The sequence below is a fragment of the Doryrhamphus excisus genome, linkage group LG21 (assembly GCF_037039965.1).
Source record: "Doryrhamphus excisus strain RoL-2023G ecotype Guam linkage group LG21, RoL_Dexc_Guam_v1.1, whole genome shotgun sequence".
In the NCBI taxonomy this organism is placed as follows: Eukaryota; Metazoa; Chordata; class Actinopteri; order Syngnathiformes; family Syngnathidae; genus Doryrhamphus; species Doryrhamphus excisus.
The window spans coordinates 15333569-15346503 of NC_136377.1; the positions used below are offsets into that span (position 1 = coordinate 15333569).

Here is a 12935-nt window from a genome sequence, read left to right on the forward strand (position 1 = left end):
TTGCATTTAGAAGTTATCAACTTGGTGGACGCCATTGTCATAAGCATTTAACAATTTTAAGTTTATGTGAAAATAAATATCAAAAACAAGCTGGATTTCACAAGGACTAATCAATTGTCTTGTCAATACCTCTGGACCAAACGACGTTTAAACACGAGGTACAGATGCTTACAGATGTAATGGGAGTTCAATTTTGCTTTTAAATCAAATAGTTAAACACATGATTTTAAAATATATTTAGATTGTTTTACTTGGCTGCACGGCGGACGAGCGGTTAGCGTGCAGGCCTCACAGCTAGGAGACCTGAATTCGATTCCACCCTTGTCCATCTCTGTGTGGAGTTTGCATGTTCTCCCCGTGCATGCGTGGCTTTTTTCCGGGGACTCCAAATTGTCCATAGGTATGAGTGTGAGTGTGAATGGTTGTTTGTCTACATGTGCCCTGTGATTGGCTGGCGGCCTGTCCAGGGTGGACCCCGCCTCTCGCCCGAAGACAGCTGGGATAGGCTCCAGCACCCCCGCAACCCTCGTGAGGATAAGCGGTAGAAAATGAATGAATGAATGTCTTACTATTTCATAATAGCTGTACTAATTTAACAATATATTATGCTTGTAGTTCACGGCGGTGGCCAAAATGCTACCATGATGTAAGTACACCCCCTAGTGGCTGACTATGTACTCGGCATCCCTTATGAGATCACAGATGGACCTCCAAGATGACAGTTTGTCACATAGGCCTATGTACACTTTAATGATAAAAGAATATTCAAATAAACACACTGAAATGAGCAATTAGACATTAAAAAAGGTGTCTCTACAAAGACAACTCTCTCCTTGACAAAAAATGAAGGCTTCAATCGTCAGTTTTAGTGCCTTGATTGATTTTCCATTTAGCCGTGAGGTCGTGTGAAGTAAAGCAAGGTCATTGTGTTGCTCCTCAGTTTAGGTTTCCTTGTACCTGCAAAAAGACACCAACATTAGTATGTGTCTCATTGTTGGGGGGAAAGGAACAACATAAGGAGTGCCTCAATTTGAGAGCATAAAAAGACTGCAAAATATTGAAATCTATTATTGTGACACATACAACTTGCATATTAAAAAAAATAAAATAATTAGGGTCTATATGTGTCCTGTGATTGGCTGGCCACCAGTCCAGGGTGGACCCCGCCTCTCGCCCCAAGACAGCTGGGATAGGCTCCAGCACCCCCGCGACCCTCGTGAGGATAAGCGGTAGAAAATGAATGAATGAATGAATGAATGAATGAATAATAAGTAGGACTAGTGTATTACTTCTGCATCAAAAAATATAGCACTACTGTGTTCTATCAATGGTGTGTCCCACCCCTAAAAAACCAAAAAAGTGTCCAGTTTCATCACGGGGGAGTTTAGGCGATACTGACCCTCTGATTCTGGGGAGACGTCCACACCAGACTTGAGCCTCCTTGTAAACAAGCCTGGACAAAAACTGAAGAAAAACAAAGAAAACATGAAGTTCCTCCAGTGAAATGAAACAAATGAAAAACAATTAGCGGCACAAAGAGGTCACGCTGCAACGCCACAAAAGAACAGAGCACGGTTGTTGCAGTTTGAAGCCCCCCCGAAAAGCCACAACACGACCTGTAAATGTCATTTCCCATTGAAATACATGCTCTGCAGAAGCACTGAGTGAAAAGGCATCTTGCTGTGTTGCGTGACGGAGGTTACACATTGAAGGGAAACACACATTGAAATGGAACTTCAGGTGCAAATGTGAAAATTGTAAATAGTTCATGGTGTTATGTTTGTTTAGAAAGTGGTTATTTTCATATAAAACAACTTTTTGAGGGGTTTATGTTGTGCCATTGTTGTTTAGACGTTTTGGCTAAATATATGTGGCGACGTTTGTGTCAAAGTGAAAGCTTTATTTCTCCATTTTATTGTTGAGAATTGATATTTTGCTGAAACTTACCTATGTTCTAATGCTGATGACTAAAGAACAGGAAAAGGTAGAAACTAACATTTTTTTCAGTTGAAAGAAGAGAGTCTAATCTTTCTTTTGGTGTATTCAGTAGAATGTCTATATGAGCCAAGAACACAATATTCTGACCCCCGGCAGGACAACCTGCTGCTCTTTAGCGCTGCCCTAGTGGCTCCCTGGAGCTTTTTGAAACATGTTTGAAAATGGAAGAAGGAATTAACGTTTTCCAATGCTGCAAAAATAGTAAAGAGTCAATAATAAATGTCCACATTTCTGTCCACGAAGATTTGCGTCATAGCGTGCGACACACGTTTCTATCAGCATGGCGGGCTGCCAGGCATGTGGCGCTTGTAAACTAACCGGCGGCCATGGATCCCAAAGGAAAAAAAGTGAGGAGAACAAAGGATTCAACGTTTCTTGGACCGAATCATTTGTATTCATTGCATTCATCTTACATGCCCGATGTTGAGAAGCTGACCAGTCATGTCCGAAAACAGGAGTCACATTAAACGGTAAGAACACAATCCTGTCATAGGCACATATTCCATAAGTCATTTCTGATTTTCGTCAGTATATATTTGGAACGACACTTATGATATTGTGTTTTGTTGCTCGGGTCCGAGTGTAACAGGCATTTGCCTTGGACAGCTATGTAGGATGGACTTGCATGACCTTTGAACCAGGAAGTTCGTCTGGTGTGAAATGCCTCGGGCTGGAATGTTTAAATAAAGTTGGTTTGAAGCAACAAGTAACATTTTCCTTCTCTGCTGAAGTCAGGTTGGAACTGAATAACACTGACGACAAGTTAGCTACAAGCTAGCTACGTTGGTTAGGTAGATACTTTATTCATCTACCTACCTACCTACCTACCTACCTACCAAGTTAACACCAGGATATCTACGTTGGTTAGGTAGATACTTTATTCATCTACCTACCTACCTACCTACCAAGTTAACACCAGGATATCTACGTTGGTTAGGTAGATACTTTATTCATCTACCTACCTACCTACCTACCAAGTTAACACCAGGATATCTACGTTGGTTAGGTAGATACTTTATTCATCTACCCACCTACCTACCTACCAAGTTAACACCAGGATATCTACGTTGGTTAGGTAGATACTTTATTCATCTACCTACCTACCTACCAAGTTAACACCAGGATATCTACGTTGGTTAGGTAGATACTTTATTCATCTACCCACCTACCTACCTACCAACCAAGTTAACACCAGGATATCTACGTTGGTTAGGTAGATACTTTATTCATCTACCCACCTACCTACCTACCAAGTTAACACCAGGATATCTACGTTGGTTAGGTAGATACTTTATTCATCTACCCACCTACCTACCTACCAAGTTAACACCAGGATATCTACGTTGGTTAGGTAGATACTTTATTCATCTACCTACCTACCTACCAAGTTAACACCAGGATATCTACGTTGGTTAGGTAGATACTTTATTCATCTACCTACCTACCTACCAAGTTAACACCAGGATATCTACGTTGGTTAGGTAGATACTTTATTCATCTACCCACCTACCTACCTACCAAGTTAACACCAGGATATCTACGTTGGTTAGGTAGATACTTTATTCATCTACCTACCTACCTACCTACCAAGTTAACACCAGGATATCTACGTTGGTTAGGTAGATACTTTATTCATCTACCTACCTACCTACCAAGTTAACACCAGGATATCTACGTTGGTTAGGTAGATACTTTATTCATCTACCTACCTACCTACCAAGTTAACACCAGGATATCTACGTTGGTTAGGTAGATACTTTATTCATCTACCCACCTACCTACCTACCAAGTTAACACCAGGATATCTACGTTGGTTAGGTAGATACTTTATTCATCTACCTACCTACCTACCTACCAAGTTAACACCAGGATATCTACGTTGGTTAGGTAGATACTTTATTCATCTACCCACCTACCTACCTACCAAGTTAACACCAGGATATCTACGTTGGTTAGGTAGATACTTTATTCATCTACCCACCTACCTACCTACCAAGTTAACACCAGGATATCTACGTTGGTTAGGTAGATACTTTATTCATCTACCTACCTACCTACCAAGTTAACACCAGGATATCTACGTTGGTTAGGTAGATACTTTATTCATCTACCCACCTACCTACCTACCAAGTTAACACCAGGATAGCTACGTTGGTTAGGTAGATACTTTATTCATCTACCCACCTACCTACCTACCAAGTTAACACCAGGATAGCTACGTTGGTTAGGTAGATACTTTATTCATCTACCCACCTACCTACCTACCAAGTTAACACCAGGATAGCTACGTTGGTTAGGTAGATACTTTATTCATCTACCCACCTACCTACCTACCAAGTTAACACCAGGATAGCTACGTTGGTTAGGTAGATACTTTATTCATCTACCTACCAACCCGACAAGTTACCACCACGATAGCTAGGTTGGAAGAGGACAGCTGCTGCGTTTTACCCTTGCACTGACTTTGCTTGGCATTTGCACAGAAATCCAACTTGAACTGTATGAATTAGATTTGATATACTTTACCTTTTCAAAAGGCTGCTGTTTTATTTTTATAAATGCAGGTTGCGTTTTATTGCATTCTGTTGTTGCCCAGATAAGGGGCACGTTATGCACGTTCCATTTGTTATTTTTTCAAATCCTCAAAATAAAAATTACATCAAAAATTGGATTTCTGTAATTTCATCAAAGCATAATTGATTAATATTATGATGAAGTTAAACTTGAGACGGTATCGTACAGCAGAGTACTCAGAGTAATATAAGATATGCCTTCATTCGTCCCTCAGTGGTGAAATTTGCATAGAGATACATAAAGCATGTGTTGCCTTCATTATAAGGCTTTTAATTTTTTTGCGGCTCCAGACATATTTGTGTTTTTGGTCTAATATGGCTCTTTCAACATTTTGGGTTGCCAACCCCTGCACTATGCAAATCAGTCCAAATCAAGGCTAGGATTGAATGAGTCAATACGCACACGTCTATCAGAGTGACTTCACACTTCAAATGATTATGTTGTACATTAAGAGTGTTTCATCCTGAAGAGTTCCTTGAGTGAACGCCCTCGGGCGAAACAGCAGCTGAAATGATCATGTGACATGTGACACGGGCTGTGCGTGCTTCACATGTGCAAATGCATCGATGTTCTCGAGCCCATCACTGCTGTACGATGACAAACAATTCTGCTGCTTTTCTCAACATATTCCAACCGTTCCAACAATCAGGAGATATTGTACATACCATGCTAACTTTAACATAGTAGCATTTTGTCCCATGGTTATTAGGGCATTCACACGCAATTGCCATCATTTAGCTTATAATGATGTTCCAATCCCTGCACTGTAAAAACCTCCCAATGTACGCATGTGTGCGTCTGGATGAGAAAGTATGTATGTATATATATGTATATATATATGTGTGTGTATATATATATATATATATATATATACATATATATATATATATATATATATATATATATATATACATAATAAATAAATAGATATTGTAAGTGTATATGTGAGAAAGAATAATGTAACATAGTATGCATGTCTGAAATAAATTAAGAAAAGAAAAGAAAGAAAGTGTGACGGTGGAAATGACTATGAAAAACCTGGAAATCCCGGCTCCAGGGTAACTATGAGTGGGTCCAGGCTAATGCAATGACCCGTAACACCATGACGCGTGTGTTCTCACCAGGCAGGCCAGAAGGTCGGAGGAGATGAGCATATAGAAGACATTGTTCCAACCGGTGGGAGAGATCAGTCCAGCAAGTAGGGGGCCCAACGCAGCGCCTGAACACACAGTGGTTATTTAGAGTTGCATTTAAAAGAGGAGGAAAAAGATGGAGGCTCATACCTATTGAGCCTGTCCCATCAATGATGGCCGTCACTGTTGACAAAGCCCTGGAGTTGCCTCTCAGACTCTCATGTGTGCCCTGAATGATAAAAATCACCATAATGCATCAGTATAACAAAAATGTTTCATCGTGCGGTTGTAGCGGTGTATGGGTGACTTACCAGGTCAGCGGACACAGCAGTGGTGATGAGGGCATAAGGTCCATTGACCAGGCCTCCACATAAAAGGAGCATGCCTGCACATGAAGGGAAAATGGATTCTTCTAGATAACATGGACATGGAAATCCCACAGAAACATTCCAAAATGTTGTTTGCTGATGCACGGATATGATGAAAAAGGATTACCAATTGTCGTGCCAAGGCTCCTTTGCCCAATGGAATTGTAGAGAAAAAGCTGCAATATAAAAAAGATTTAGCTTTATTTTATGAAGAGACCACGAAGGTAGCAGAAAACCAGCCATAGCACTCACCATGGGCGCAGCCGTGAGCAACATGACGCAACAAGTCGTGGCTCTACCACCGGTGTAGTCAGACACGAGGCCCGCCATGATGCCGCCTTGTGAAACACAACAACATACTCAGTCACATGGTTGACACGCTGACATCTGGAGGCGAACTGTTCCATTTGTAGGTGGATATACGCAATGGACACACGGCAATGCACACAACAAACATGGACGACATCAAAAAGCATAAAACGCAACACACAGAAACATGTGGTACAACCCACTCCACAAACACGGACAAAACAAGACGCACCTAAGTCCACAAACATAGCCGACACATGACAAGGCCGACACACAATACAACACACTGCACAACCATGGTGGACATGCTGTACCACATTTCATAGATATGGTGGGCATCCTGCCACACAAGCCACAAATATCAAGGACATATTCTGATGCCGGCCGAGTGGTTAGCGCGCAGGCCACACAGCTAGGAGACCTGGGTTCGATTCCACCCTCGGCCATCTCTGTGTGGCATTTGCATGTTCTCCCCGTGCATGCGTGGCTTTTCTCTGGGTACTCTGGATTCCTCCCACATTGGCCACTCCAAATTGTCCATAGGTATGAATGTGAGTGTGAATGGTTGTTTGTCTATATGTGCCCTGGGATTGGCTGGCCACCAGTCCAGGGTGGACCCCGCCTCTCACGCCCAAAGACAGCTGGGATAGGCTCCAGCACCCCCGCGACCCTCGTGAGGATAAGCGGTAGAAAATGAATGTATGAATGAATATTCTGATACCCATTCCATAATGTTCCACAAAAATGATGCAACACAATAAACAACCCTGGTGTAATTGTAGCAAACGTGGCAGACATGGTGTAACAAACACCATAAACATGGCCGACACATGATGCAACGTACACCACAAACATGGCCGTCACCTGATGGACATGCTGACCAACATGTTGCAACAATCCATACATATGGCGGCCACGCTGCAACACATGGCAGACGCATACAATTTCAAGACACCCGAAAAGTAAAAATGAGGTCACGACTTACCCACAATTCCTCCTACATCAAATAACGTTGACATGTCTCCGGCTTCTTTGGCATCAAAATTGGCTGAAAGGCAAAGACATATCAGTGAGTGACTGTAATTAAGCACTGAAATAAGTGCTTGAGGGTCAACACTGACCAACGTTGAAGATGTAGAGAGGAAGCCAGTAGAGGAAAGTGTAGCTGACCAGCTTGGCAAAGAGCAGACAGAGGGAGAACTCCACCACTCCCTGCAGGAACACAATTATAACCTCAAAAAAAGCACATTACTTCCAGCTACCACCATGCGATACTGCTAAAATCACCTGACATGGAGACCAAAACCTACTCAACATTGTTGAATTGATTGAAAAACATTGAATCAAATCATAGGGGAAACGGACACTCACGGGTATACTGAGAGCTCCACAGAAACTGATAGCCTCTGAGCGTTCAGGGTTGATTTCCGGTATCACTGTGGTGATGGAACCATTATCACCTTGTGGCGAGCTCTGCAGGAGAGGCTCAGTCTCACCACTTTCCAAGTCATTCTAATACACAGATACAATCTTGCGTGTGATATTTTCAGCACATGCAGCCGTGTAGGTTAATGTTTGGTTTCTTACATGTTGCTGAGGTTGACTGCACTCCACATCTTCAGGTCCTGAAAAAAAAAAAGGAAGACGATGAACAAAATATTTGTTAAACTCCCAAAGAGTGTTGGAAAGCACAAACTCACTCTCCACCAGGAAGAAGAAGCACAGGATGCCGGTGGAGGTGATGATGAGACCCGGCACGATGAAGGACAAACCCCACGACGACGAGACGTAGACGCCGGCGATGAGCGAGCCCAGGATGTTGCCCACCGAGGTGTGAGAGTTCCACACGCCCATGATGAAGCCACGCCTGATAATGCAAGCAGCGAGAGGAGTCTGCTGGGTGTCCATACCCAACACATAATAAATTAAGCAGAAAAAAAGTCATGTTTGTGCCCTCTTGTCCTACATTGTGGGATGTTGATCAAATGGACAATAGAGTTTCTTCGAGACACACACACACTGCCTGAGACAGTCTTGGACAAACATTACATGTGTCAAACAATGATGCTGCTTTAAGGCTACGTGGAATTGTGACCTTTGAACATTGGAGACTCATTTGGAGGAGTTCCTCTTTGGCTTTTGGTCATACAAGCGCTGACTAAGCTCATAGTTCAATGTCCCAGTTAGGATCTCACTCATTTAGAACAGACACAAGAGCATTTTCTTCACTCGCGTGTGAGCTCAACGGAGTAATGATGCGGCTTGGATCATTAGAAGGATGCTAGGAAATGAAGTGTGTGCTCATTCTAATGTGCGGGATGTGTTGGGCGGTGTTTGCACTCAGGGTGTGAATTTGGAGCTGCTTGGTCGCACTGACATGTCGAAATGCAAAAAAAACCCGAGACAATGCAGACTCATCAGAACTGAGCCCCCGCACCCCCGTACTCACTTCCCCTTTCCAAACCAGTTGCCGACACAGGCCACCACAGCGGGCCAGCCCGTTGTCTGCATCAGTCCGTTCATCACCTGCAGGGGGCGACACATTGATGAGTCAAAATAGCGATCATTCCTGCTGTAGTCATGTGACACAGCTGTGAGTCAGCTGATGACCAAGACCATGACATCTTTCAACATTATTCATTTTTCTTGACCGTTTAAACGTTAACAGCAATGCTACATGAGGAGGCTTCGTGATCAAAATGACACAGCCATCCATCCATATATTTTCTATGCCGCTTATCATAAAATTCAAACAACAAAATCATACTTTGTTTTTATCGCCACCAAACAGTAAGTTTAAATATTACATGTGGAGTACCCCAGGGCTCAGTACTGGGACCAAAACTGTTCAACTTGTATATCAATGACATCTGGAACATGACAAAAGACTTAAATTGGTATTATGTGTGGATGATACTATTGCCTTTTGTTCTGGGAAAGGCACATCATTAAAAAAAAGTTACAGATCAAATGATTATATGAAAAAGATGCTTTGATAGAAACATATTATCTCTGAACCTAAGTAAAATTAAATAATGCTATTTGGTAATAGCAGAAAGAACACGTATGAGCAAATACAATTAAACTGAGTCAATATTGAATGAATGATCAAAAATTGATCAAAAATCACGTTATACTCTCTTTGGTTTTACCATATCTAACTTATTGCGTGGCGATGTTTGTAACACAGAGTAACAACTAGAAAAGCACTCGGAAAGCGCAACACATTGTGATTACCCCATAAATATTACTCCTACATGTATTTTGTCTACATATTTAGATTATTATTATTATTATGAAAATATACCATTAGCAATTGGATTCATAATGCTATCAATATTGTCAGCTCAGTAGTTATCGCATTTTCTGTACTAGTGGTTTTCTTCTGTCTGTAGTTCCGCTTTTGTAGCTTTTGAAGATACAACAAATCCGTTGGCACACTCCAGATTCCATAGTATATATATATATATATATATATACTTATATTCATTCATTCAGTTTCATAATTATAGCTTCAACAGTTGTCTTCCTATGATGAAAATTCCCAAAGTCCCCTATTTTTTTTTTCCTATTGTTGATCACAGTAACCACATTTATTCCATTATCTGGATCAGTCAAATTTTCTAGAACCTGTGTGTAGAATGTTGTATTTTTATTTCCATGAGTCTGACCATTTTTTGTCGGTGTTATATACCAAATACCTAATATTGTCCCATCTTGCAATGTTAAATCTTTTCTAAAAACTTCCTGAATCCAGACAGTGATCATCCCGGATCACCTGCAACATTTAATCAATTCTTCCAGATCCGATTTCCAACAATTCCTGATAATTTCCTCTAAATCCATTCAGAACTGTTATAATGCTACGACTACTAATAAAAAACAATTATTCATTATTGTAGCATGCTGAATCGCTACAAAATTAGAAAAATATATGAGATTGTATTCTTTATTTCTAGGATAATTTCAATTAATATTAATAAAAATGTGTACTTTGTATTTTGTCTTCATTTTATAAGAAACAGCTGAATCCAAATTCTTACATTACAAAAATAATAACGGTCAGTTAATATCTGAGAGAGGGTTATTTGTTTAATGCTGTGGTCTTTCTTGTGTTTCATGCGGAGATGTGAGTTTCAAATATTTTGGTTACCTCATGAGAAGGGCAAAAATATTAGAAAACTGTAAAGCACAATAAGAAACATAAAAAACTAAGCGTTCTTGTCTTTGGAAAGACGCAGCTCTGGTGTTGCTCAACAAAAGATGCGGGTGTACCTGGACGAAGGCGTAGTACCCAAACGAGTGGATGTTCCAGTAGAATCCCAAGCCGAACAGGCAGGTGAACAAGCCGCTCATCAGCATCCCAAAACTCAGGTAGTAGCGCAGCGGCAGGCGCTCTCCAAAGATCCCGCTATATGGACATGAGCAGAGCATACAGTACGTGTGCTGTAAACGTGTGCAGCTTAAAAGCAGCAGATACGCACCTGAAAAACATGCCGATGGCGTAGGCCACCAAGAAGGAGTTATCCAAGGCCCCAAAGAGTGTTTTATAGTTGTCCTGGTCTGCGGAGAGATGCAACTTGTTAATTAAAGCCACTTGTATTGTCTGGCATTGTCTGACTAAGCACTTCACCAAAGGGGGCCCAGCTACACCACGTGACATTGTTGGTAATATTCAAGCCTGGTGGTGGGATGACGCCACTGCAGTTTCTGTGAAGTTCACTCTGAGAAACACAGAGGCAGGCAAGTTAGCATCCATTAGACGCTTACAAGGGGTCAAAAGAGAAATAGTTGGGTTCCAATTGGTCCATTTGTGAGGTCAACAGTCACTGATGTTGACCCATCAGTTGAGTGTGAATTTGGATGCTGATGTGTTCTTTTAGTGACATAAATCACAGGGTTAAGTGCAACAAGATAAGCAAAACACAAGCTGACTTGTCCCAGTTACCTTAACAATGCTGATAGGCTTGCGTGACAAGTGGTAGGCAGTGTAGAAGAGGAAGGTGAGGAAAAGAATAAAGCCCCGGTACCTGCAAAGTAGCAGAACTTGATTGAATTAACAAACATTGCAAAAGGAAGATGAGATTTCTTGCAGGCTTATTATTTAAAAATAATGATTACATTGACTTGCTTATTTGCCTGCTTTTTTCATTTTTTGTTATATGGACTCAAACCATGACTGCAGAGGTTCAATAACAGAAGCCATCTATGTCCCCCCATCCCCCACCCCCCCACCCCTTTTTTTTTTAAAAAACACCACTTTCATAGAAAGTCCTTTGTTCACATTGTTTTCCTCTTTGTACCATTGTATTTTTAACTCGATCAAATTCTTTCTTGTGAAACGCTTCAGGTGATTTATTAGCTATGCAAACACACAAGTCACTGATAAATATACCCAGAGACAATATTAACATGCGAATATAACAGTCCTCCTAAATTGTAGTAATAACTATATTAACTTGGTAATAGCTAAATATTATAAGTACCAATAGCAAAGCGCGTTGCTGTCCTTAGAACTAAACATTACAAAAAGTTTAGCTTGATCAGTGTTGTCCGGCATCTAAGACGAGAAGTGAAATGAAGAGTTTTAAATGCCACGAAGAAACTAAAACAGCTTCCAGTTCTGACCGGATTCCCTAAATACTACGAGTACAAAGCGTATCGATCCGATAAAGGTTAAATCTGTGCCGATAAAGGAGTAAACCGTTTGAAAGTGGTGCTTTTAAAAAATCACGATGTTTGGTAGAATGGATTCTCCCGTCAACGCAGCAAACACTCGATGCATTGTAAGTCGGTATAACAAATTGTGTTATTACGCCAATATTATATAAAGACATTGATGACCTATTGATGTGGTTAAGCAAATCATTCACCGCTTGGAGATAAGCTATAAGGCGAGCTTGCCTTGCTCTCTTAGCCGAGGCGGTATGGGACGAGTGCGGCGTTCATGGGCACGCTGGTGAAATGTGGAGAACAATAGGAAATGTGAAACTCACCAGCTGTCACGAGAAAAGGACGTGATGAGCCGTATGCCGGGTGCCAGGGACGTCTTCATGGTCGATGAAAACAATTCTCGTCAGGCGTACAAAGGAACACTCAGAGTCTTGTCCCGGACATGTCGTCTCGTATATTAAACCGTGAAGGCACCGTGGTCGCTGCTGATAATGACCGTGTAGGTACGGTTGTAGTCCTAAAAAGTCATTTACTTGTTTCGCTCCCCCGAGAAGAACGAATGTGGAGGCACAGGCTTACAACGGAATAAATATTTGTTAACTGCTGCCGGCATTAGGTAGCAGCTGCCGGGCTTCCTGGTGTGGGAAACAGTCCGTAAACATCCAGCACTTCTCCATAATGGACCGATTTAGCTTATATACGCGGCCAGGAGAGTCAGCCTTTTCACGGGTGAAAAAAAACTCCCACAGACGCGCAGAGTGAATAATGAAGTATAGTACCGCAGTTATTATTAGCAATAACCTGGTTATTCCACAAGATTTTCCAGACAGCGTCCCGGAGCCCATGTGATCAGCTCCCAGTGACGTCATTGAACAGGAAG

The 12935-nt window shown here is 41.5% G+C and overlaps 1 protein-coding gene across 2 annotated transcripts; it reads right to left on the reverse strand.

Moving 5' to 3' along the window:
• Positions 1–34: 34 nt before the first annotated feature.
• On the reverse strand, positions 35–12935 carry slc37a2 (solute carrier family 37 member 2). 2 transcript variants are annotated; one of them, XM_058087739.2, is made up of 18 exons: positions 12379–12935; positions 11331–11412; positions 11016–11106; positions 10867–10945; positions 10658–10793; positions 8832–8908; positions 8083–8249; positions 7970–8007; positions 7754–7894; positions 7504–7594; positions 7368–7430; positions 6326–6411; positions 6201–6249; positions 6017–6090; positions 5856–5934; positions 5694–5791; positions 1400–1464; positions 35–957 (listed from the first exon to the last, which is right to left on the reverse strand). In XM_058087739.2, exons 1-18 carry the CDS (start codon positions 12435–12437, stop codon positions 942–944), a joined length of 1491 nt encoding a protein of 496 aa, XP_057943722.2. In that variant the 5' UTR covers positions 12438–12935; the 3' UTR covers positions 35–941. The 2 variants fall into 2 exon arrangements, with proteins under 2 accessions (XP_057943722.2, XP_057943723.2); XM_058087740.2 differs by having other exon boundaries at positions 7754–7855; positions 12379–12934.